At 33.6% G+C, this 27,547-nt stretch overlaps 2 protein-coding genes across 2 annotated transcripts; both read left to right on the top strand.

The window, feature by feature from the left end:
* The first annotated feature begins 21,135 nt into the window (after positions 1–21,135).
* On the top strand, positions 21,136–23,314 carry LOC123222746 (pentatricopeptide repeat-containing protein At4g02820, mitochondrial). Its single transcript, XM_044645678.1, has 2 exons — positions 21,136–21,528; positions 21,788–23,314. Exons 1-2 carry the CDS (start codon positions 21,256–21,258, stop codon positions 23,042–23,044), a joined length of 1,530 nt encoding a protein of 509 aa, XP_044501613.1. The 5' UTR covers positions 21,136–21,255; the 3' UTR covers positions 23,045–23,314.
* Positions 23,315–23,905: 591 nt separating this feature from the next.
* LOC123224294 lies at positions 23,906–25,949 on the top strand. Its single transcript, XM_044647916.1, has 5 exons — positions 23,906–24,510; positions 24,600–24,674; positions 25,178–25,343; positions 25,468–25,557; positions 25,654–25,949. Exons 1-5 carry the CDS (start codon positions 24,400–24,402, stop codon positions 25,791–25,793), a joined length of 582 nt encoding a protein of 193 aa, XP_044503851.1. The 5' UTR covers positions 23,906–24,399; the 3' UTR covers positions 25,794–25,949.
* Positions 25,950–27,547: the final 1,598 nt, after the last annotated feature.

Below are 27,547 nucleotides of genomic sequence, written 5' to 3' on the forward strand. Positions count from 1 at the left end.
GATGCTGCTGCAAGAACTGTGACAACTCTGGAGCTGCTTTCAATTGCTGGATACCTGGAGATGTAAATACTTGTATAATGTGTTTGTAAAGGCTGTGTAATAGAAATTATTGAATGGTTGTAAAAGACAGAATTGATATGAAATGAATGTAATTTGCTTTATTGAATGAAAGTGTGCCAGAATACACTGTTCATTGATGAAACTAGAAGACCAGAATGACCAATACACTGGTACTGCAGAATACAGATAACCCTGTGTCCCTAGGCCCAAGCCCCCAAAACCCAACCTAATTGTTTGTGTTTTATCTTGATGATTCCTCCTCACAACATTGCTTCCCTTTTAAAGCCAGGCTCCTCGGTTGAGAATGTGTCTTATCCAGTTCCTTGAATTATCTTGATATGCTTCCATGCTTGTGTGAGAGTTATATGGATGATGTTTATATCTAATTATTGTAGTCTGAGCTGCAGGAGGTGCAATCGCCATCGTACCCTTTCTTTGATAAGCCTGGATAATTGGAGGTCTATCACACACTTGAAACGTAAGACCTAGTCTAGTATAATTTAAGCATGACATTACGATAAAAAGGACAACCCATAAAAGTAAATTAACAAAGTTACCTAAGATATAAGACAAAACCAGTTTCATGAAATATTAATGTGAAGATTAACTATTACTGGTAATCTCCCTGAAATTACCAATTTGCAGAAAAAAAAAAATGCAAGATTTAACCCGAACGGAAGCTTTTAATTGCGAAGGCATCATACTAAAAACAAATGGCAGGAATGGCATAACAAAAATCTATTTTTATTAAATAAAAGAATAGTCAGAATTGAACTAAATATCTTCATTTTGAGGCTAGAAAAGCTTTTTCTTTAATCAAGTGAGCTTATAAGGCCTTCAGGAAAATATGGTACTCATATAGAAGTCAATGAATGCAATATCCTGCACGCAGGCTTGATTGTGAGGTATAAAAGGTTGCAAAAACAACGGATGCGTCAAAATAGTCATTCTATGGAAATTATTGCAGAGTGATGAAGCTCCTTCTTGGATTTATAGAGAAAAATGTTTTACTTAAAACATAAAAAGGACTCTGGCAGCTTTGGAGGGTACAAGTCTCTAGGAAGCCATAGGGAGTTTTTAGGCAATAAGGTGGAAAACTTTATCTGAAAACAATCCCCATTTATGGGAATCAATTAATATAATGTTTATACAAATCCACTTAGCAGAAGTGTTACATCCACAAGTCAAATTGTATTTTCTTAAACTAGACTCACGCCTAGTAGCTTATTGACATGGACTACTAACCAATCTGATGCGAATTTAACCCGACAAATCCAAAATGATGCTGCTCAACTAACGGTAAATGAAGGAGCACGTGTTGTCAAGAAAGTGGGCGAAATTCAAAAGGGAAATGCACTATTTTCAGTTTTAAGATAGATGGCATTCCAGGGATAGTCAGGTGAAGATCGCAGTTCTACACTTATAAAGGAAGGCAATTCAATAGAACTAAGGATTCGTTAAGGCTTGAGGGGATCAACTAGTGACTTAGGAAGATTATGTGCAATGTCTCAACTCTAGATTTGGGTATTGCACATACGACAATCCGTTCTCTAATTTGTGAAACCTCAAATAGGTAGGCTCTTTGCAAGAATATATTGATTTGTTTGATAAACTTTACCCAAGAGTCAAAATCTACGAGGATCAGGTCTGCAGTTTCTCCCTATCGAGACTGATCGATGTGCCTCAAATACCAGTTTGAATGTTTAAACCCTAGACATTGGCTAAAGCTTATTCATTAGCTAAGCTTCAAGATATCACCATAGTTGCTTTAAAAGAGCAACCAAGGCCTTCAACCAAGAACCCTTACCTGAGACCATCCTTTCGATCATCTCGTAATTATCCCACCTCCCAAAATGTTACTGCAACACAATTCCACCAACCTACTCCTCAACCAAGACTCTTACCAACTTCAAACACATCCAAATTACCACTTATAAGCTAAGTAGCATAGAAATGGAAACATCAAAATGCATTTTCTCGAAAAAGTAGGACACAACATAGGGATAAAACTGTAATTATCTTTTATGCCCAATGAGTCATAGTTGTACATCACTCCTTTGACTGACGGTCTTCTAACATTTCCCTAATGTCAGTTAAACTCATTCAACTCATCATGACCGTGCTACTGAAATATTATAAAAGAAGTGGTGAAACACTTAGGGATTAATTTCTAAGACATTGTAGGAGAAGTGGTGAGATAATTCAAACATACTTCATCAATTAATTGTTGAAAAAATTTAGGAAAAAGTGAAGTCACATTTCCATTATCTTTATACTAATCTGATATACTCTTATATAAGTATGGGTATCATATTTGACGTGGGTATTCATTTTTAATCTCTTTGAGTGATTTATTCTCTTATATACCTACTTAGAATCAATAAAATACTAGTAAAAATCTCACCCATGAACGTAAACCATGCTAGTTGAACCACGTAAATCAGTTTTATCCTTTTTTAATTTACTTTTTTTCTTTGTGCTTGTTTTTTCTATTAGTTATTCCTCATGTGAAACACCTTGCTATCATTTTGGTATCATAGTATCCTTTGGTGAGTTGAGTGTTTGAATTTTTTCAAAAATATGGCTACAAAAAATACAACCAAGTTTGAAATTCCACACTTTGATGGTGCAATTTTTGCACTTTAGAAATTGAATATACATGTTGTGCTAGTTAAAGATGGTTCCACAGTAGCATTCTTAGGGAAGGATAGCAAACTAGAAGGGATGCCAAACAAGACATTTACAAAGAAAAATGAGATGGCCTTGGCAAATCTTCTTCTTGCTTTAGAAGACACAATATTATTCAACATTGAAGTTGAATCGATTGTGAAAACATTGTGGGATAAATTGAAAAATATTTATGAAGGAAAATCTTTAACAAATAAGATTTTCTCACAACAATAGCTTCATACTTTAAAGATGAAAGATGGAACATCAATTTGAGAACATCTAAACCTGTTCAATTCACTCATAAACAAACTCATGACTCTTGATGTTAAAATCAATTATAAAGAAAAAACTAGCCTCTTACTTTGTTTTATGCTAGGTTCTTCGAATAATATGATCATGAACTTAAGTCATGTAAAGACTTTTGATGTAGATGTTTTGATAACATCACTCTTTATGAAACCCCAAAGGTTAGAAAAACTAGTAGAACATTAGAACTTTCAAGATGAAGACTTAGGTTTGAATTTTTGTCACACTTATAAAACCTTGAGTTATCTAATATAGTGGTTATGAGTCTGGTTACTATATCTCAGGTTTACCTATTCAGAGATAAGGTCCTCAGTTATAAAAAAAAAAATCATTCTTGACTAAAAAGCTTAGAAAGAAGACTAGTTTGAACTCTCTGGTGATGTTATAGTCATGAGAGGTAGACCTATTGATTGAGACAATAGTGACAAAAGCAAATCAAGATCAAAATCCAACGAAAAGAAGAAAGTGAAATGTTGGGGTTGTGGCAAATCAAGACACCTAAAAGAAGGACTACAAAACTAAAAAGGCTTCTAGTAAGAATTCTAAAAGTGATTCTTATGGAAATATTGTAGAACCGTGTAATATTTTAGAAGATAAACATGTATTTGCCTATATAAGAAAGAATAGAAAATTCCAACTAATGGATTCTTGATTCTAGAACATCTTTTCACATGATTCATAAAGAATGGTTCCATAGTTATAGGTCGTATAATGGTGGTATTGTTTACATGGATGATAATATAGAATTCCAAGTTGTAAGAATTAAAGATGTGAGAATCAAAATGTTTGATAAGTGTGTTTGCAAGATTTATAATGTTAAACATGATTTAGTATTTCAAAAAGATTTTTGGTTCATGGGAAAGTATGATGAACACAATTTGAAATTTATTAGTGGGAATGGCCAATTGAAGCTAATCAAAGGTATTATGATAATCACAAATGGTAAGTTAGTTAGTAATTTGTACTAGTTGATTGATGAGACTCTTGTAATGCCCCCAGGTATGTATCAGGGGTATTTATGTTTTTTGATCTTATTTTGATATATATTATATATATTTATAATATATATATATATAACATAGTTACAAAAAGATAAAGATAAAGAGATAGATACGCATATAAAGAGAGAAAAGACAAAAAAGGAAACTTCAAGCCTTTTTCCATCATCTTCTCCCATCCATTCCAACAAGCAGCCTTCTTCATGCTGTTTTCTTTTGTTTTGTGAAGAAAAATGAAGGAATTGAAAGGGCTTTGGAAGACAAAATAAGAAGAGAAAAAAATGAAGCACTTTGGAAGCCTTGGTAACCAAAAGATCTCTTTCCTATCCCTTTACCTATGTTTATATATATTGGATGCATATTATATGAATATTTTAGGTGTTGATTTAAGGTGGTTTTGGTGATAAAGGAAGTAAAACAAAGATGAGGGAGTCAACTTGCAAAAATTGGCTTGAAACAAGTTAAGGGGTATTATCCTTAGTATGTTTCATGATTTATGTTTTTGGTTCCTTGGCTCTATGTTATAAATTATGATTTTGAAGTTGAGAAATGTTGTTTTGCCATTTGGGTTATCTATGTGTGTTAGTTTGTTCATGGCAGATGATGGTATTTACCGTTTTGTCATTGACTTCGTCCCATGTTTTTGTTGTCTTATCTAATGAATCATGAGTGCTATTATAGCTTGTTGGAAAGCTCTTTGAATCTGATTTTCAATGATATATAACTAGTATGAATTAGAAATTGTTTGGACTATTAAATTTCATGAACAAAAAGACTGTCTTACCAAATAAATAGTGAATACAGTTTTTTACCATTGACTTTATCCCACGTTTTGGCTGCCTTATCTGATGAATCATGCATGATATTATAGCTTGTTGGAAATCTCTTTAAATCCTCTTTTTCAATGATATATAGCTTGTATGAATTAGAAACCGTTTGGACTGTTAAATTGTATGAATAAAAAGACTGTTTTACTAAATGAATAGTGAATATAGTTTTTTGTCACTAATTTCATCCTAAGTTTTGACTGCCTTATTTGATGAATCATAAGTGATGTTATAGCTTGTTGGAAAGCTCATTGAATTTTCTTTTCAATGATATATAGCTTGTATGAATTAGAGACCGTTTGAACTATTAAATTGCATAAAGAAAAAATACTTTATTAAGTGAACAGTCCTGTGAACAGTGATTTACAGTTTTGGAAAGAAAGAAAGAAAGAAAGAAAGAAAAGAGAGAAAGGAAAGAAAAGAAAGGAAAGAAATGAGAAAAAAAGAAAGAAGAAGAAAAGAAAGAAAACTAAGAAAAGGAATTTGAGGCTCAAGACTCAAAGGTCGTCCCAAGAGTATAGTTGTTGGGTTGTGGATAATTTTAAATGGGAACAAGATTAATAAGATATAACGCATGCATGCATAGTATGAACTATGAGGGAGCACTTTACACTACATCACCCGCAGTAAGACACATCTATAGTAAGACATAGACCCACAATAGAGTTTGCTTGTAGTAGAGCATACTCGTAGTAGAGCTTAATTCAGATTCAAAAATGGTGTATGAGAGAAAGAAAGAGAGCTCGAGCTTAGAAAAGTGTCAAATCCCTCTAGTCAACTTCCAAAAAGTATCAAATAGACACTATATAGGACAAAGTATGACCCAAATAGTAAAGAATGATCTAGATTATCCCCTCGATTCCTTATGAAGGTTATGATGTGAGATTGAGTCCCGAGAGTGAGTTAGAATAGGAAAGAAGATAGTTTACTTAATTCTTTCCCCTTACTGAGTATTTTTATCTCTCACTTCCTTTTCTTTCATGATTGCAGGTATAAGTGATCGTGGTAACTACGAGGCAAGGTCAAGTCAGTGAAGATAGATCTGACTGGAGCAGGTTATCTCTGGTTTATATTACATGCATATAGTTACATGTCTTGTTGATTTTTGACCTTCTTGAGATAGTTGTATAATTGTATATGATTACTCCATGTCTTCAGATGCTTTCAGATGAGTTTTAATATAGGATATATACATCTTTTATTAGTTTCCATATTTTTAGTTTTCTTCGAATAATTTCTAAACACTTTTAGTAATGAGTTTAGTTTAAAGTAGTTTTTTTTTTAAATAAACACTTTAGATATTAATTCGTAACATTTCTCCTTCAGAGGATAGTAATTCTAGGGAGGAATGTTACAAGTTGGTATCAAAGTATGATTTTGGGAACCCAAAAGATATTTTCTAAAACAAAATAGAGTAATCCAAGTATTACAGAGATGAAATACCTTCCAACCACACTGACCACCCTCATAACCAATCACTGTAAGTTACGTTTTCACTTATACCTGTTGAGTTTTATGGGACTGATGTGCTCTTTTTAGGACCTATGAGCCAAACACTAATAAATCCCTCTCAGAAGAGCCAGAGTGAAGGAGTAGCTCCCTAGTTACCCTAGGGAGACTCAGTGCACATGATATGCGAGAGATTTTCAAAGAGATAATGAGAGAGCATAGAGGTCCTCTTACGCAGGGAAGTGAGACAACGCATACACCGCCAACTTAGGGACATGATACGATAGAGGTTACTTTAGCATCTACAGTAACCCCAATGAGAACTCAGCTGTATCCTATTTTCAACCTCCCTAGTATACACAAACCTCAAAAATTTGATGGTACAAAGGACCTAATAGTAGCTGAAGAATGGTTGGAATCAGTAGAGAATACAATGGCCCTATTTGACATGATTGACCAAGAGAGAGTGAGATATGCCATCTATCATTTCAAGTCAGAGGCAAGAATATAGTGGAACTTAGTCAGAGAGATGATCAATGTTTCAAAGATGACTTGGTCCGAGTTTAGGTATCGATTTGAGGTAGAGTATAGAGGCACCAATGTTATTTGTATTAGGGCCTAGAAGTTTATTAATCTAGTACAGGGGACAAATTCAGTAAAAGAATATTCCATAAAGTTTAATCAGTTGTCCTAGTATACCTTCGAGATAGTTAGTACAGAGATAAGACATATGACGAGGTAGATCCAGAGATAGCCCGAGATGTTATTACAGGGGTGCAGCCACTTAGGACTTATGCATAGGCCCTTGATAAAGCTTTAAAGGCAGAGGTTTTGTGAGGAGGAGGTTTGGTTAGACCACAGGGCAAAAGGTTACACCCCTGCTACCATGTCAGCTCCCCCAATGAGCAGTGGTTCAGTTTCAACAAAGAGAGGCCCTCCTCTAGAACTATATAAGAAAGGTAAATGACCTCTCCAGTTCAAAGGCATGAAAAAGAACTGGAAAAGTGGAAAGCAATAGAGAGAACCTAAGATACCAACTTGCCAGAAATATGGGAAGCAGTATAGAGAATAGTGTTTGACAGGTCAAACAGTTTGTTTTAGATGTCGTCAACCTAGACATATCACCCGTTTTTGTATAGTTGCCCCAATGAAAGTACGATCACCTAAGGCCTAACAGAGACTAACCCATCAGCAGTCACAATTCAGATTCTTTATCTTAATACTCTTATTTATGTTTTAGTTAATTGTAGGGCTAATCATTGTTTTGTAGTCAAGAGTTTGTCTAAGAGGTTAAAGTTACAACCCGTTAGAATAGCCTAGAGGATTATGATTAAGTTACTTAATAGGGGGTCAGTCACTAGTAAAATGATGCTACTATGACAAAGTATTATGATTTAGGGTTGACAGTTACTGGTAGACCTGATTGTGTTCGAAATGTTAGATTTTGACATGATTTTAGGGATAGACTTTTTAAGGAGATACGAAGTTAAGATTAATTGTAAAAAAACAAATGTGAGATTTAACTTAGACTTTGGAGATCAATTCGAGTTCAATGAGGGTCATATCTGAAGTTTGATAATTAGTATGTTAAAAGCCAGTAAAATATTGAAAAAGGGGTGTACGAGATATTTAGCTTAAGTAGTGAGCAAAGTTGAGTCAGACCTGACTATTGATGAGACATTAGTGGTACGAGCATTTTCAAAAATGTTTTCGAGTGAGTTATTGGGATTAGCTCTCGAATGAGAGGTTGAGTTTAGTATAGAGCTAGCATTAGACATAACACCTATTTCGAGAGCACCCTATCGAATGACCCCTACCAAGTTTTAAGAACTGAAGAAATAGCTTCAAAAGTTACTAGACCATGGTTTTATCAGACCAAGTCATTCTCTTTGCGAAGCTCCCATCTTATTTATAAAAAAAAAAAGGTCTATGAAGAATTGCATTGATTACAAAGAGCTAAATAAAGTCACAGTTAAGAACAAGTACCTATTACCCAAGATTAATGACTTATTTGATCAGTTGAGGGGATATGTGGTTTTCTCTAAGATAGATTTAAGATCTGGTTATCACCAGATGAGAATGGCAGAGAAGGATATACCTAAGACAACTTTCCGAACAAGGTATGACTACTTTGAATTTGTAGTTATATCATTCAAATTGATGAATGCCTCTGCAGTATTTATGGATTTGATAAATAAGGTATTCCACGACTGCCTGGATAAATTTATTATGGTATTCATTAATGATATCTTACTGTATTTCTGCAGTCAAAAGGAGCATAAATAGTACTTAAGGTTTACCCTCCAGAGGTTGAGAGAGAAATAACTGTATGTCAAATTCTCAAAATGTGAATTTTGACTAGATAGAGTTACCTTTTTAGGGCATGTGATTTCAACAGAGGTATATCCGCGGATCCTAGTAAGATTAAAGCTATAGTTGAATGGCAGAGACCAATGACAGTCAAGGAGGTTTGTAGTTTCCTAGGTTTGACAGGGTATTACAGGAGGTTTGTAGAGGGATTTGCTAGATTAGTCAGACCTCTTACAACTCTCACAAAGAAAGCAATGTCATTTTAGTGGTCAGATGTTTGTGAGGCAAGCTTCCAGGAATTGAAAAGAAGATTAACTACTGTTCCTGTGTTAGCACTTCTAGATAAGGGAGTTAAGTATAATCTATACACCGATGCCTTACACGGTGGTTTGGGAGTAGTGTTGATGTAGTGAGGCAAAGTGATAGCATATGTCTCAAGACAGTTGAAAGAACCCGATACCCTACTTATGATTTGAAGTTAGTAGTAGTAATTTTTGCTTTGAAAATCTGGAGACACTATTTGTATAAAGTAAGATGTAATATTTATACTGACCATAAGAGTTTCGAATATTTCTTCACTTAGAAAGAGTTAAATATGAGACAAAGACGATGACTCGAGTTAGTAAAAGACTATGACTATGATATTTAATACTATTCAGGCAAGGCTAATGTGGTTGTAGATGCCCTCAGTAGAAACGTGATGATATCACAACTAACAGTCCAAAGAGAAATTCAGAGAGATATGGATTAAGAGCAAATTAAGCTTGTGATTGGGCCCTCGCCAGATTAAAGATTCAACTTATGCTTATAGATGAGATTTGAGAGGCTTAGACAAGAGATGAGTGGTGTCAACATAAAATTTAGAAAGTTGAAAGGTTTCAAGATAGATTTTCATATATCGAATGAAGTTCTTAAATTCAAAAATTGAGTGTATGTTCCGCAGATAACCGAATTGAGATAGAGAATTCTTACAGAAGCTCATAGTTCTCTTTACACTGCCTATCTTGGGGGTGTAAAAATGTATCCGGATTTAAAAAAATATTTTTGATGGTCGAGCATAAAAAGGGATATAGGTGAGTTTGTTACCATATGTCTCACATGCAAATTAAGGCCGAACACCAGAGACCTTCAAGGTTGCTTCAACCTCTGCCTATTCCAGAATGAAAATGAGAGTATATCTCCATGGACTTCATTAGTAAACTCTCTAGATTTCAGAATTGATGCAATGTTATATGGGTGATTGTTGATAAATTAACCAAGTCAGCTCATTTCCTACCCATCAAAGATACTACTACCATAGATTAGCTAGGGAGATTATATGTTAGAGAGATTATTAGATTACATGGTGTACCCAGGACCATAATATCTGATTATGATACAAAATTTGTATAAGCTTTCTAGAAAAGTCTCCAAAGATCTTTGGGTACAAATTTGACATTTAGTACAACCTATCATCCTTAGATAGATGGTTAGACAAAGAGGGTTAATCAGATTTTGGAGGATATATAACTACTAGGTGACTATTTAGATGACACCTTATAAGGCATTATATGATAGGAGGTGTTGTTCTTCTCTCTATTAAGATGAGATAAGAGAGAGAGAAATATGTTATCTCGATCCTTTAAGCCTGAGTTGATCTAGAAAATGGTCGATAATGTCCAGTTGATCAGACAGAGAATGAAACAGGCCTAGGATCAACAGAAAAGTTATATAAACCATCGATGCTGAGAATTAGAATTCAATGTAGGTGAGTTTGTATTTGTAAAGATTGTTCCATTCAAGCATTTGATGAGATTAGGAAAGAAAAGAAAGCTAGCTCCCAAATTTATTGGTCAATATAAGATAACTGAGATAGTTGGTAAAGTGGCTTATAGATTAGCTTTACCAACGAGTATGAACCAGATTCATGATGTATTTCAAGTCTCATCTTTGAGGAAGTACCTTGGTGATCATTCTTAGTTTGTGAATACAAATGATATTCAGTTATCAGAAAACCTTAGTTATAACTTGACAAGAGAATTAAGCAACTAAGAAACTGACAGATTCCTTCAATAAAGGTTTTATGGAGAAACCAGAAGATAGAGGAAGTGACTTGGGAAATGGAGTAGACCATGAAGGAGAAGTATCCAAAGTTGTTTTTACGAATTCTGAGGATGAAATTATTGTGAGGGGGGAAGAGTTATAATACCCTCTGGTGTATTCTAGGAGCATTTATGTTCTAGGAGCATTTATGTCTTTGATCTTGTTTTGAGATATTTTCAATTTTAAATATATATATATTCACATGTATGTGTGTGTTTATATATATATATAAAACATAATTACAAAAAGATAAAGATAAAGAGATAGATACACATATAAAGAGAGAAAAGACAAAAAAAAAAAACTTCAAGCCTTTTTCCATCATCTTTTCCCGTCCATTCCAGCAGCCAGCCTACTTCATGTTGTTTTCTTTCGTTTTGTAAAGAAAAAGGAAGGAATTGAAAGGGTTTTGGAAGAGAAAAAAATGAAGCACTTTGGAAGCCTTGGTAACCAAAAAATCTCTTTCCTATCCCTTTACCTATGTTTATATATATTGGATGCATATTATATGAATATGTTAGTGTGTTTTGGTGTTGATTTAAGGTGGTTTTGGTGATAAAGGAAGTAAAACAAAGATGAAGGAGTCAACTTGCAAAAATTGGCTTGAAACAAGGTAAGGGGCATTATCCTTAGTATGTTTCATGTTTTATGTTTTTGGTTCCTTGGCTCTATGTTATAAATTATGATTTTGAAGTTGAGAAATGTTGTTTTGCCATTTGGGTTATCTATGTGTGTTAGTTTGTTCATGGCAGATGATGGTATTTACCGTTTTGTTATTAACTTCGTCCCATGTTTTTGCTATCTTATCTAATGAATCATGAGTGCTATTATAGCTTGTTGGAAAGCTATTTGAATATGCTTTTCAATGATATATAGCTCGTATGAATTAGAGACCGCTTGGACTATTAAATTTCATGAACAAAAAGACTACCTTACCAAATGAATAGTAAATATAGTTTTTTGCCATTGACTTCATCCCACATTTTAGCTGTCTTATTTGATGAATCATGCATGATATTATAGCTTGTTAGAAATCTCTTTAAATCCTCATTTTCAATGACATATAGCTTGTATGAATTAGAAACCGTTTGGACTGTTAAATTATATGAACAAAAAGACTATCTTACCAAATGATCACTGAATATAGTTTTTTGTCACTGATTTCATCCTAAGTTTTGACTACCTTATTTGATGAATCATAAGTGTTGTTATAGCTTGTTGGAAAGCTCTTTGAATCCTCTTTTCAATGATATATAGCTTGTATGAATTAGAGACCGTTTGGACTATTAAATTGCATAAAGAAAAAACTACTTTATTAAGTGAATAGTCTTATGAATAGTGATTTACAGTTTTGGAAGGAAAGAAAGAAAGAAAGAAAAGGAGGAGAAAAAGAAAAGGGAGAAAGGAAAGAAAGGAAATGAAGGGAAAGAAATGAGAGAAAAAGAAAGAAGAAGAAAAGAAAGAAAAACAAGAAAAAGAATTTGAGGCTCAAGATTCAGGGGTCGTCCCAAGAGTATAGTCTGGTGGGTTGTGGATAGTTTTAGATGGAAGCAAGCTTAGTAAGATATAACGCACGCATGCATGATATGAACTATAAGGGGGCACTTTATATTACACCGCTTGCAGTAGGGCACGTCTGTAGTAGGACATAGACCCATAATAGAGTCCGTCCATAATAGAGCATACTCATAGTAGAGCTCAGTTCAGAATTCAGAAATTGTGTAGTGACAGAAAGGAAAAGAGCTCGAGCTTAGAAAAGTGTCAAATCCCTATAGTCAACTTCCAGAAAGTATCAAATGGACACCAAATAGGACAAAGTATGACCCAAATAGTAAAGAATAATCTAGATTATCCCCTCGATTCCTTATAGAGGTTATGATGTGAGATTGAGTCCCGAGAGTGAGTTAGAACAGGAAAGGAGATAGTTTACTTAATTTTTTCCCCTTACTGAGTGTTCTTATCTCTCACTTTCTTTTCTTTCATGATTATAGGTATAAGTGATCGTGGTAGCTACAAGGCAGGGTCAAGTCAATGGAGATATATCCGGCTGAAGTAGGTTATCTCTGGTTTATGTTATATACATACAGTCGTATATCTTGTTGACTTTTGACCTTCTTGAGATGGTGTACAGTTGTATATGATTACTCTATGTCTTTAGATGAGTTTTCATATGGGATATATACATCTTTTATTCGCTTCTAGATTTTCAGTTTTCTTAGAATAATTTATGAACACTTTTAGTAATGAGTTTAGTTTAAAGTAATTTTTTTTAAAAAAATAGACGTTTCAGATATTAATTCATAACATTTCTCCTTCAGAGGGTAGTAATTCTAGGGAGGGATGTTACAACTCTACTTAGAAAGGTTATTGTAGCTAGCACAAAGATGGAATCTTTAATGCTTTGGCATAAACATTCGGGACATAAGAGTGGACTATAGGTACTATACAACATAAATCTTCTTCCTCATCGTAAGTTTGTATCATTGAATTTTTGTAAAGATTGTGTTTTTGCTAAACAATATAGAGTATCATTATCTCTGTCTACTCATAAAAGCAATAATTTTCTTGATTTGATACGTGCTAACCTGTAATTTTTTTCGGTTGGTTGTTCATACTTTGTTTATTTAATAGATTATTTTTCTCAAAAAGTATAAGTGTATTTAGTTAAAAGAAAATCTGATGTTCTTGAAAATTTTAAAGTTTTCAAAGCATTAGTGGAGAATCAAATAGGTTCGCAAATCAAATGTTTTCAAACTAATAATGAAGGTGAGTTTTTTTTAAAGGAGTTTAAGAGTTTTTTAAATGAACATGACATTACAAGAAAATTAACAGTTTCTGTAACACCACAACAAAATAGTGTTGTAGAGAGGATGAATAGTACTTTTATGGAACATGTTAGGAGTATGTTGAATTCTACAAAACTATAAAAGAGCTTTTGGGGTGAGGCTTTGAATACAACATGTTATTTGATAAATAGATCATCTACCATTTCTCTTGATTTGAAAACTCCAAAAGAAATTTGGACTAGGAAACCTACTTATTACTCATTCCTTTTTGTGTTTGGCTGTAATGCTTATACTTAGGTTCCAAAAGATAAGAAGACTAAACTTGATATGAATTTAAAGAGATGTATTTTTCTTAGCTATATAACAAATGTAAAATGGTAAAAGTTATAGGATCCTACTACTTATAAAATTATTATTAGTCGAGATGTAATATTTAATGAAAATTCTTTGTTGTGTACAACTAAAAAGCAAAGAACAACTAATGTTTCAGTTGTACAGGTACTTGGTGATGGTCTTGACAAATCTAACAATGGTGAAATTCGTAATGATGAAAGTAATTTTGAATCTAATCTTTATGAATTTAATGATCATCATGGTTGTTCTCATAATCCTAATGATAAAGGTGATTCGCATAATGTTTCATATCAACTAAAGAAAAATATTAGACCCCTATCAAGGTATGATGATTATGTCACATCTTTCAAGTCTCAATTTAATTGTGTTATCGCTTATGTAACATTAGCATATGAGCATGAACCAATTTCTTTTAGAGAGGCTTGTGAGTCTATAAATTCAGATAAATAAAGATGTGCCATGGAAGAGAAAATGGAATCATTGCATAAAAACAATACTTGGGAGTTAGTCAAACTACCAATAGGGTAAACAACAATTAGGAGTCATTAGGTTTACAAAATTAAAAAGGATTCAGAAGGAAAAGTGGAAAGATTCAAAGCAAGACTAATAATTAAATGATACACTCAGAAACTAGGTATTGATTTTGATGATTTTTTTTTCTATTGTTTGCTTAGCTACTATTAGAACTGTTTTAGGTATGGTTGTCGTTCTAAACTTGGAATAAAAAAACTAAATGTGAAAATAGCTTTTTTGCATGGAGATCTCAATGAAGAAATTTTTATGACTCAACCTGAAGGATTTATGGAAAAAAGTACGAAGACATTAGTTTGTCGACTGAACAAATTACTTTACAGTTGAAAATAAACACTTTGATATTGGTACAAGGGATTTGATTCTTTTATTATAAGCTTGGGTTTTCATAGATATGAAGCAAATTATTGTGTTTATTTCTATGATTGTAAAGATGAGTGATTTTGTGTTTTACTATTATACATTGATGATAAGATTATTGCAAGTAATAACGTGAATTACATAGCTACTCTTAAAGCTTGTTGACCTAGGAATTGACATAAAGGACCTAAGTGTTGTAAATCAAATTCTTGGGATAAAGTTGATTAGAGAGAGAACTGATAGAAAAATTTGTTTATCATAAAAGCATTATATGGAGAAGATTTTGCAATGTTTCAATATACAAAATCCCAAACCAATATGTACTTTATTTATTTTTCATTTAAAGTTGTCTTCAAGTTAGTCTCCTAACACTAAGGAAGAGAAAACAACCATGTCTCAAATCCCATATTCATCAGTAATAGGAAGTCTTATGTTTGCCATGGTTTCCACAATACCTGACATCACGCAAGCAGTGGAAGTTATAAGTAATGGTAAATCTAGACAATGATAATTGGAAAGCAATAAAGTGGAACCTTGGATATTTAAGGGGCACTTCAAATTTGGCTTTATGTTATAGCTTTGCAAATAGAAATTGTATTGGTTATGTGAACTCAGATTTTGCAAAAGATTTGGACAAAAGAAGGTCTACTTCAAGTTATATATTCTCTATGGCAGGTGGTGTTATAAGTTGGGAATCAAAATTACAATCTATAGTGGCATTATGAACCACAAAAACTGAATATATTACTACAACTCATGCTTGTAAAGAAGCAATTTGGTTAAAGAGAATAATTGGAGAGTTCTACATAAAGCAAGACCAAATTTCTTTGTATTATGATAGTCAATTTGCTTTGCACTTAGCAAGGAATTCAACTTTTCATTCCCAAACAAAACATATTGATGTTAGTTATCATTTTGTTCGAAAAGTAATTAAAGATAGACAAGTCTTGTTATATAGAATTAGTACAAAGTTGAATCCTGCTAATATGTTAACAAAATGAGTACCAAAAGAAAAGTTCATCTAATGTTGCACTTCTTTTGAACTTAAAGCAAAGTAACAAGTTGTTAGTGCTAGAATATGCCCTAAAAACCAATCGCTTTAATTGATTTTAAGGGTTGTATATCTTGTATATACATTATTAATAAAAGAAGAGTTTTGTCATACTTCACATGTTTTCTACGTCACTTTTATATCTATGTTGCAGTTGTATATTACATCCATATTAGCTACATGCATACGATATATGAAAGGTTCCGATGAGTTTTAATAAACGTCATCAAATCGTTCCTTACATAAGCAATTTGTTTAGGCAATAGTATTGCATAGTGGGTGTGTGCTATATCACCACAGTATATCAATGGATGATATTAGACATGGTGGATATACACATGGGTAAACAATAGAACCGTTTGATGGTTAGAAAATTGATCAAAGGTTATTATATTATATTATTTATCGAACGTGACCACTAAACGATGATCACATGGGAATTAATATGTAGTCAATGATACATCGTAAATCATACTAGTGCATAAATCCTTTGACTTGAGATATCACGGTTGTGCTTTATTCCGGAATGTATGGTTCATACGGTGTATACCATGAGGCTAATCATGTCCCGTTCAGAAGTCGTTTTGATCATATGTTGCTTGAGCGAGAGGACAAGTGATGATCATACAGGGATCCGTCAGCTCGACTGCTCCCGAGTTCCTATACGAATATCAAAAAACATGAAAATCTAAGACACTGGCCAGTGTAGATAAAAGACTACATTAAGAGAGTTTCGATGTGGCACGTTATGATGTATTACTTGATATTCGAAAAGATTAAATATTAGATTTTGACATTCCATGAATCTGAGTTTAATCGGGATGTAACGACGGAGGGATTGAACTATATAGTAAGTGTGAGTAAGAAAGGTTCATTTGACATTATGTGAAGCTTGTACTTCATTATGATGTAGGGGTTATGGGACATTGCTAGATGACACCACATAATTAGTGGGAGCTTCGTTTTATAGCAAAAAATGAAGTATATCGGTTAATGACAACTTTAAGTTATATAGTGATATAATGAAACGTATCCTCCGATATGGGCCTACGGCTACGTCATTATAAACCTTGAAAGTCACACCCATATTTCAAGGAAGAAAATGGTGTTATGAAGCTGAAAATATTTATCTATGGTTGGCTAGCACTTTTCGAGGATAAAAATTGTGTTTTTCGAATAAGATTCAAAAAAAGGGTAAAATTGTCATTTTGCACCTTTTAAATTGTTTAGAAAGTTGCATGAATAATTTTAGATATAAAATTATTCAACATGTGTCAAATTATGATTTACTCTTAATTATCAACCAATGAGAATTAGACACTTGATTTAACTTGATAAATATCAAGTTTTAATGTAATAAATGTGAGAAAAAATAAAGAAAAATATAGATTTTCTCTTCTTCTTCTTTTTTTGCTGGAAAAAGCACCATTTTTCTTCGTTGAAGGGTGCAAGTCAAGAGATCACTTATTTTAGTGATTCAAGCTTCCAAACTTCAAATCAACTTACAAGGTACAAGGTAGTTTACATGTTTCTATGTTTTATTTCTTGAAACAACATGTAAATTTTATATTATCATTATTATATATGATGTGAATATGATCTAAAAATTTTAATTTTCTTGCCAAAATCCTTCAGTTAGATGGTGAGAATTTCTTATTTATTTGTTGATTGATAATGTGTATTCAAATAAGAGAATTGTTGAGATAATGTAACAAAAGTGGAGAAGTAGTGAGACATTTTAGGAATAAATTCCTAAGATATTGCAAGAGAAGTAGTGAGATACTTCAAGAATACTTCATCAATTAGTTGTCGAAAAATTTCAAAAAAAAGTAAAGCCACATTCTTATTATCTTTATATTTATTTAATATACTTTCATATAAATATAAGTATCCTATTTGAAATGGGTATTCAATTTTAATCTCTTTGATTGTTTTTTCTTTTGTATACCTATTCAGAATCAATAAAATACTAGTAGTAATCTTACCCATGGACATAAGCCAAATTGGCTTAACCATGTAAATTAGTGTTGTCCCTTTTTAATATTTTTTCTCTGTGCTTAATTTGTATTGTATTTTTTCTATAGTTATTCCTTAAGTGAAACACTTTGCTATCATGTGCATCACTTGCATGCATAATCAAGCACCTTAATTCCTATGTACAAGCGTGCACCCCATAATACATGTTTGTTCACTCTTTTTTTATACCGATTTATGGTCATGCATCATCACCTATCTTATAGTTTCTAGCATTTTTTCTGGTAATTTGAAATAAGTCTATAAGGCCCCTAGGTTATATTTCCATCAGTGATTACCATACAGAGCATGCATTTAAATTTGATATAAGATTTTTAGGGGTTATAAAAGATTCCTCTTAATACTATCAAGTCGTTAACATCATTATCCGTAACAACCAATGTCATATTTTATACTAATATACTCATAACCTAATCATGTCATGCAAGGCATAAAATCATGTTGGGTGGCACATAGTGCATGGTTTGAAACATGTTGGTTGTGCATGTTTACATGCCAGCCGTGCATGTATGTTGAGGGTGTTGGGTTTGGATGAAATCATTGTTGCACTCGGAGACCTGCACAAATAAAAGTATGCATCAAAATTATAACCAAAAATATACAACACTTACATAGAATAAACCCTAGTCGCAAGTTTTCTGTTTTTCTCTCCTCTTCCTGTGAACACAAATAATCTAGTAAAGAAGCTTTAGCAGCCTTCTACCTGGATTGTCTCTTACGTGTTTGTGCTTCGCATGGATACCAAAGCGTGACCTCTTGAAGGTTGGATAGTGTTCAATCTCAAGTCACATGAAGGTTTGGAGGAGAAACCAATGTAGGTATAAACTTAAAAGTAAGCAAGGGTGGCACTTTCTTAACACGAACGACTTGCTTCATTTATTTGTTTTTGTAAGAATTCCAGAAGCTTGAACAGTTTGCATGCCAATTTATGCACGGTTAAAGTATGATCTTGATTTTACAAAGGGCACAGTTGACACAATTGAAGCATGGTTGGACAAGGCTTTGATGAAGTCTTTGTTTCATTGGTTTGATATCTCTTTTGCATGGCTAGAATTCTTGCTTTTCATGAAAAAGCATGATTGGCCAATTTTATGAAGTTTCACAATTGGACTGAATATTGCACGAATGGAAGCCATTTTATGAAGCATGATTGAAAAAGGTATTGAACAACTATAAGCTTGTTGAAGATATGAAGATGCACGACTGGACATGTAAGTGTGAAGCACGATTAGGAATGCGGTTGCACAGTTGGACAAGAAAGGTTGCACAACTAAATAATAATTTGAGACATGAAGATGCACGATTGTACAACTTCCTTGCACAGCTGGACAAGGCTTTTCTCTTTAAATTTCAACCAAGTTTCTAGAAGGTTGAACAAGAGGTGTACGACTTTGTCACGACTAAGGCATGACTATATTATCTTTAATCTAAGTCTATCTTTTTTTTATCTTGTAAATTTCAAACTTTGTCCATTTTGTAATACTTAACACATTCCTTGGACATGTTAGTAATTTTAACTTATGTTTTTATAATCACCAAAACACTTGGTGTCCAACAACATAAGCCAAATTGGCTTAACTACATAAATTAATGTCATACCTTTTTAATTTTTTTCTTTGTACTTATTTTGTGCTTTGTTTTTTCTATTAGCTATTACGCAAGTGAAACTCTTTGCTATCATGTGTATCACTTGCACACACAATCGAACACCCTGATACCTTTTGTATAGGCATGCACCCCATAATGCATGTTTGTTCACTCCTTTTTTATATAGATTTATGGTCGTGCATTGTTGGTTTTCTTGTGGTTTTTAGCTTCTTTTATGGCAATTTCATCAAAGTCTACACTTACTAATGCAATAAAATAAGTCTATAAGGCCCTTAGGTGATATTTCAATCACCAATTACCATATAGAACATGCATTTAAATTTGATCTAAGATTTCTATAAGGTATACAAGATTCCTCTTAATACTATCAAATCATTAACATCATTATCCAGAACAAACAATGTCATATTTTATACCAATATACTCATAACCCAATCACAAGACCCTTTAATGTTAATAGCATGCTTCTATCTCATAAATTAATTCAGTTAAGGAAAAATCCTACTTACTTGCACTTTTGATGATGCACTGGTCCTCATGTGGTTATAAGGTGATTCTTCTATGTCTAGAGTATTTCTAACGACATCCAAATCTCTAAGTCTCTCACAGTCTCTTTTATGTTTACTCTGAAAATGTGTATATAGAAAAATAACTCTATCAAACACCACATCATCCCCTTTTGTTTTGGTCAAATAACATCACTCAAGACTATGTAACCTCCCTATATAGTTGTATAAACAATTTTATAGCAAAAATCATGTTTCATGATTAGAGGAAATATGTTTATCCAAAATTCAAACATCATGCATGACCATACATCTCCTTATGCATGGGCATTTATGGTGATTAGTTGGCACTGTTCATCTTTATCGGGTGTACGAGTTTGTATCACCTTTATGCACGACTATACATCCCTTAATACTTAAACTATTTCATGTGTCATGCATAAAATAACCAAATTGCCTTTCACGACACATGTACAAGCGTGCACTCATGATGTGCACAACCATACAATGCCCTTTATACATATCGCTTATAAATAAATCAATATGAAAATATTAAAAGACCAAATTACCTTTATTACATACATGTGGGTATGACATGATTGTTGAGATTGAGCATGATACAACCAACAAACGTGTAGATCAAGTGTGATGCAACGTCATGCCATTTACAGACGCCAACTTTGAATCATCCAAGATGCCAATGAAGAGGTGAGATGCAACAAAGAGGAGCGATAAAGATTCAGTCATATCATAAAGGGAGATTGCAAGATTGGGTTGGTAGAGGTTTTGTTGATATGAAATGAGCAAGAAACAACAATATTAGTGTGAGAATAAGTCGAGGATGATAAAATCAACATAAACAATATGTGTGGAAATTAAACCAATATTAGAGACGAATCGCTAAAAGTAAGAATGATAGTTGAAATTTGATGAAACGACAAGAAAAAGAGTATGATGATAATTAAAAAAAAAAAAAGAGAATAAATGAATTGTTATTCAAATTAGATATTTAAAAAGTTTTTTAAATTTTTGTTAATTTTTGGAGATATAATAATTTTTAAAAATATATTAATTAAAGTTAATATAATAATTCAACTTTCTATCACTAGACGAGGATTTTTTTTCGTTTAATGAATTCGATTTTGAGTAGAAAATTAGATTTATGCCAAAGGTGTGTGTCAGACCGTGTTACTCCCTCATTTATATAAAATGGAAAAGACGAAATTGCGCACACCTCGAGTGCTCGTCGCGTGATCTGTTAAGAAGCTGAGTAGACCAAAACCCAGGAACACTGTGACGGAGCAAGTCCAGGGTTTAAGCAAAATGTTGCTCCGCTCAATTCGAGCCACCGTGGCCGCCGCACGGCTTTTCTCTACTAAAGCGGCAGAAGTAAAAATCGATGGAGCCGTCAGAAATGGTGGAGGCGGCGGTCGAGACACGCTGGGGCGGAGACTTCTGAGCCTGGTGTACACAAAACGCAGCGCGGCAATTGCCATTCGGAAATGGAAAGAAGAAGGTCACACAGTGCGCAAATACGAGCTCAATCGTATCGTGCGAGAGCTCCGGAAGCTCAAGCGCTACAAACACGCACTCGAGGTGTGCACAATTTCGTCTTTTCACCTGTTTAGGAACGTAAAATCATATTTAATCTAATTTGTTATGATGCAAATTATTGAAAGAAGTGATTTTTTAAATGCAATAGGAGGTTTTAATCAATCATACCCAGTGAAATTGAATAATTAAGATGATATATTACTTCTAGAACTGAAGTCTATCAGCTTTGAACTTGTGAAAAATTATGTCCATCGATGATGGGGCTTATGTTTTAGGAAATATATTTTGATAATTTATGCAGGTATGTGAGTGGATGACTTTACAGCAAGATATTAAGCTACTACCTGGTGATTATGCCGTTCACTTGGATTTGATTTCGAAAGTTCGCGGTGTACCTAGTGCAGAAAATTTTTTTGAGAATCTTCCTGATAAGATGAGAGGTCAAGCCACTTGTTCAGCTCTGCTTCACACCTATGTCCAAAACAAGTTGTCTGCCAAAGCCGAGGCTTTAATGGAGAAAATGAGAGAATGCGGGTTCCTGAAATGTCCCCTTCCCTATAACCACATGTTGTCCATGTATATTTCCAGTGGGAAAATGGATAAGGTTCCTGAAGTGCTTAAGGAGTTGAAGAAAAACACTTTGCCTGATGTTGTTACTTACAATTTATGGTTAAATGTATGTGCTTTGGAAAATGATGTTGAAACAGCTGAGAAGGTCTTTCTTGAGCTAAGAAAGGTGAAACTAGATCCAGACTGGGTAACGTATAGTGCATTAGCCAACATGTACATAAAAAATAAACTCCCTGAAAAAGCTGAGTCTACTTTGAAGGAAATGGAGAAAAGAGTCTCTCGGAAGAATCGAATTGCTTATTCATCCCTTCTCAGTTTGCATACTAATATGGGGGACAAGGATGGAGTTCATCGAATCTGGAAGAAGATGAAATCATTGTTTCGCAAAATGAATGATGCTGAGTATACTTGCATGATATCTTCACATGTGAAACTCGGGGAACTCCAAAAAGCTGAAAATCTCTATAATGAGTGGGAATCCATTTCAGGGACTGGTGATCCTAGAGTTCCAAATATACTTCTTGCAGCTTATATCACCAAAAACCAGATGGAAAAGGCAGAAACTTTGTACAATCGGATGGTGCAGAAAGACATCAAGCCTTGTTACACTACCTGGGAACTTTTTACGTGGGGTTATTTAGAAACAAGCCATATGGAAAAGCTTCTAGATTGTTTTCAGAAAGCTATTGGTACTGTGAATAAATGGAGTCCCGACAAAAGGTTGGTTAAGAAAGTATTTGAGAAGCTTGAGGAGCAAGGAAACATCGAAGCAGCAGAGCAATTGCTGGTTATTCTTCGAAATGCTGGCTACGTGACAACTGAGATATATAATTCATTGCTGAAAACTTATGAAAAAGCTGGTAAAATGCCTCTTATAATTGCAGAGCGAATGGAGAGAGACAATGTTCAGTTAAATGCAGACACTCATAAGCTTATAAAAGTAACTAGCACAATGCCTGTGACTGAAGTTTCAATTAGCTTTCCTTAAGCAGAATTCTACAAAAGTCTCTTCGAGCTCGGGATGAGAGGAGGGTTTTCTTTTCATGTCAACATGGAGCATTGAGATTTCTTTTTTTTTTTTTTTTTAAATTGTATGTTCCGTTTTCCTTCTGCAGTTGTGAACAGAGGACTATTAAAGAATATCTGAATGCTGAGGAAATGTTGGCATTCATTTCAATATAGATTGCGTGGTGTTCAACCACCACAAAAGAGTTATTTGAAATTAATACCAATTGTAAGGATTGACCAGTGACTTCTATATCTGTTGTTCATGCCCTTGATATATATATATACACACACACACACACACTATTACTGTTAAGAATAGTAACATTACTTAATTTTTAATGATTGATTAATAGTATGCTTGAACAAAGAGGTTGTTGTGCTGTTCCAAAATAGAATACGTGCATAAGGAGGTTTCCCCGTTCCAAAATAGCGAAATCTTACTTGACTTTCCCATCTGCCTAACATTTTCATTAGGGTCGACCAATCAATACTAAAATTCACGTTTCCTCTTCAGTATTGAAGAATGATTGAGTAGCTATGGCCCCGTGCAACAAGCATAAAGAAGACAAAAATCAATTTGGGTTTGTTATTATTGTATCAAACCAATCTCAAGATAAGCAAATTGCTATTGGAAATAGTGGTTCACCTACACCATCATAAAATTATAATCACGTAAACAAGATTGAAGAAACGAGGGCAGATGAATGGTCCCACCAAACAAAACCTGACCAAGCCTAATCTTATAATCTTGAGAAGCGTTATTATAATAACACAGGTAGTTATGCAGAGAGACCACTTTCCTAATCCAAACTTTCAAGGATTTTTCAGGTGGATTGTTGAGGTGGTTAAGAAGAAGAAGAGACAAGAAACCGCGCATAATCAACAATATAACTACGCAATAAAGAAAATGAAGAAGGTACAAAATTGAAAGAAAAGCTACACAAAATGTTAGGGAGTAGCAGAGGATTACGTTATGGGTAAGTTTTTTATTTTTTAAGGAGTTTTTTATGCTCATGGAGCAAGTCATACATCGTGATGACACGTGGATGCAACGTTTCCCCTTGAGGTCGATGCGTTTGGATTGGAAACTAAGTGGGAACGCTATATAAGAAGGAAAAACGCTACGTATAATCACAAGACAAGAAAAAGAAAGGGGCACATTTAAGTTGAGAGTAGAAAATCTGTTAACGCTTACACGTAAATTATTTAGTTGAGTTTCAGGTTTGAAGTTGGAAGTTTGGAACTGAGACAGACCGCATTATTTCTCTTTATTCCAGAGCAAGACAACTAACTAAAATAATAATAATAAGTCTAAGCTATCTATCTCTCTCTTCAATGGCTGCTTTTGTTGAAGATGGAGGAGAAGTCGGTTTTGAAGAAGGATTGCCCTGGCTTCCTTCTCATGTTCTCGATGAAGCATTTTCTGATACTCATCATCATCTTCAGGTTTTATAATTTTTTCTTTTTCTCTGCTTAACCGTTAATTGCCAGGCCTGCCTGTATATAGATTTTGATTGTTTAATTTTTTATTGCAGAGACAAGTGAAGCACAAGCAGCATCAACAGCAACATCCCCCTAGTTCTAAATTGCCAGCAGAGTCACTTACTGTGGTAAACATTTTCTATCTTTCTCTGATTGAATAAATCATTTTGTTTTACTACCAACTTAAAAGTACTGAATTTTAGATGTATAATAATGTATTGTTTTCAAAATAATTTCTCATGCTTTCACCTTCAAGCAATAAGCTCGGAGGAAAAAGATTCAGACTTCTTTCGTTTTTGTCTCTGGGTCAGTATTGCTACTTTTGGCCCTAGGAAATGATAATAGGGAAGAAACTAATGTTGAGGGACGAGAGAGATGAATGATGATTTAAACCATTCAATTTTGATAATTCGATTTGTGGGATGAGAGGAAGTGTTAACAAACCTTCCCACAGACTCGGTTGAATTTCCTTCCTTTGAAGATGCAGAAATATGAAAGTTGAGTGTTATTAGTGCCATTTATCTTTAGGCCAATGTTATGACATTTATCTTAGCAAAATGAACAATGATGTAAATAAATGTGCAAGAAAACGAATGGCTTACTCATGCTGTCTATGTTATTGTGTCATCAGCAATCGAAAACTGGCTCTCAACCGCATCACAAACCGAGGTATCCCAGGGCATACAGAGGATCTGGAATGCAAGCAATTTTTCTAGAATCTGGCCAGAAATCTTGTGGGACTGGAGTTTTTTTACCACATGGAGGCAGCACCAATTTCCACCCGAGCAGAAAGCCAGGTACTACACCCATACATTACTGAATCCTTGAAGAAAATTTATACATGTAATGGTTTTCTGAGTGATGCCTCAATGCACAAGAATTTTCGCTAAAGGAAAACATTGTGGAACTATGTTTTTGTAGCTTGCTCCCCTGTCCTTCTTCCTTCCCGAGTTGTTCAAGCCCTCAACCTCAATGTACATGCAATAGGCCTGCAAATTTCACAGCGAAAAGGTTCTGTCTTCTTCTCTACTGCATTTCATCATCTTGATGTTACAAGTGCTGACACTGATCACTGAACATAAATCATAAACATCTCTTCGTTTGCAGATTATAAAGCTAATAACTGTGATAACTCAGTCAAAGTTAAAAGTACTGGGAATGATGTGTCGACAAAATGCAGTGTAATCTTACAGCATCAAGAGAATTCTTCACCAGATATATTTCTTCCTAAGGAATGGACTTACTAGCTCTCAATAATGAACTGTGACATTCACTGTAAAATTCCCTAAATGCATATTAATCTCAAATTTAAACGAAATGCTTTTGATTTCTATCTATATCATGCTTGATAATCTGTAACATAAACAATAATGGCAAGAAATCACATTCTGGTTAATGTTCAATCGGTGTAATATATATATGTATGTATGTATGTATGTAAAGGTTAACAATAAAAATTAATTTTGGAGGGTTGAAAGTTAATATAGATATTTCATGGCATCCTGGAAAAAAAGTACATATTTTGACAGCTTTTACATACAAAAGATTCTGCTACTTGTATTGTAGCCAAAGTATCTCCATGGAAGCAACTCTTCTTTTAGCTCTAGTCTCTTCACTTCCCAATTCTTCTCCAAAAATGTCATAAAATTTAGAGGTTAGTTCGCCTGTTTGTTTTTGTTCTGTTGCTTTCGGAGGAAACGAACGAACTATACAATTTTAACAACATGAAAACAGTAACCAAATGCTTCGCATTTTGTTTTGTTATCGTGTGAAACCCTAGAAATTGTGCAGCTTTTATTAATTGGAGAAGGCTTTTTTCGGAATTGCGCTTTCAATTTATACGACCACCTGTTTCACTCTTTTTGTTGTTTCCTTAAAGACGCCAGTGTAATGCCAATGGGTCTTTTCTTTTTACTGCATATAACCATAGTTTTTAAAACTGAAACAGATCATTCGGTTCAATCGATTAAATCAAAAATTAACATTAAGTTCTGCCTAATTAATATTAAAAAATAATTTATTCATTAACTTAGTCAAACTCAATCAAAATCATGAATTGGATAAATATGTCAAAATCCGTAGAATCAGGGTCAACCAAAATTTACGATATTTTTTAAAAAATTAATTATTTTTGAATAATTTGATTATTTTTTATTAGAATTGATGAATTTTTAAAGGTTTGTAAGAAAAAATAAGTTAAAAAAAATATTTCATACTTATTAAAATATCTTTTATAGACAATAATTTATGTAATTATGTAATGTAAATGTTAATATTTTTGTGAATTATTCTTTAACTTTATTTTGATCAAATAACTGTATCTTCTTCATCTTCTTCTTCTTTTTTTTACTTAATGTAACATTTTCATACTCTGTAATCCCCTGCATGTGAAGACGCCTGCTTCTGTTAAGATAGATTTAGTAGAATTCAGCCAAGGGAATTTGCTCCTGAACAGACCTTTTTTGTTGAAAGCAAGGAATAAATATTTTATCAGTTCTTCAGATCAGTTTCAAAGTGACTATATGCATGTGGAGGCTAAATCTGCACATTCTGTGAACCTTGAAGTTGTTCCACCAATATTGAATGATAGGCCAGGCATTCCTAGTTCATGCAATGGCAATAACATGAGAATTCACAGTCAAGAACTAAAATGTTTAAAAATGGGTTCTTGAATTTTGTACGTTTAAGTTCCGTCGTCAATAATGCTGCAGAATCATTTTTTAAGAGTGAGATATGGCGAAGATTATTTGTGACATCTGTACTACTTATAGTTAAGTTAGTCGTGTTGGATATTTCATTCCACTACCTGGATTTGATAGAAGACTGATACATCAAGATTATCTTAGCTTCGTTTCAGGATCTATCGGTAAGTATAACACAAACATGCATACGTAAAGAAATTGTATATTTTATATGCATGGCTCTTCAACCCGCTATAATGATGAATGTTCTTATTTCAAACATGCATTTAGTCACTAATGTTGTCATCGGCAGATGAGCT

The sequence above is a fragment of the Mangifera indica genome, chromosome 8, assembly GCF_011075055.1.
Source record: "Mangifera indica cultivar Alphonso chromosome 8, CATAS_Mindica_2.1, whole genome shotgun sequence".
Taxonomy (NCBI): Eukaryota; Viridiplantae; Streptophyta; class Magnoliopsida; order Sapindales; family Anacardiaceae; genus Mangifera; species Mangifera indica.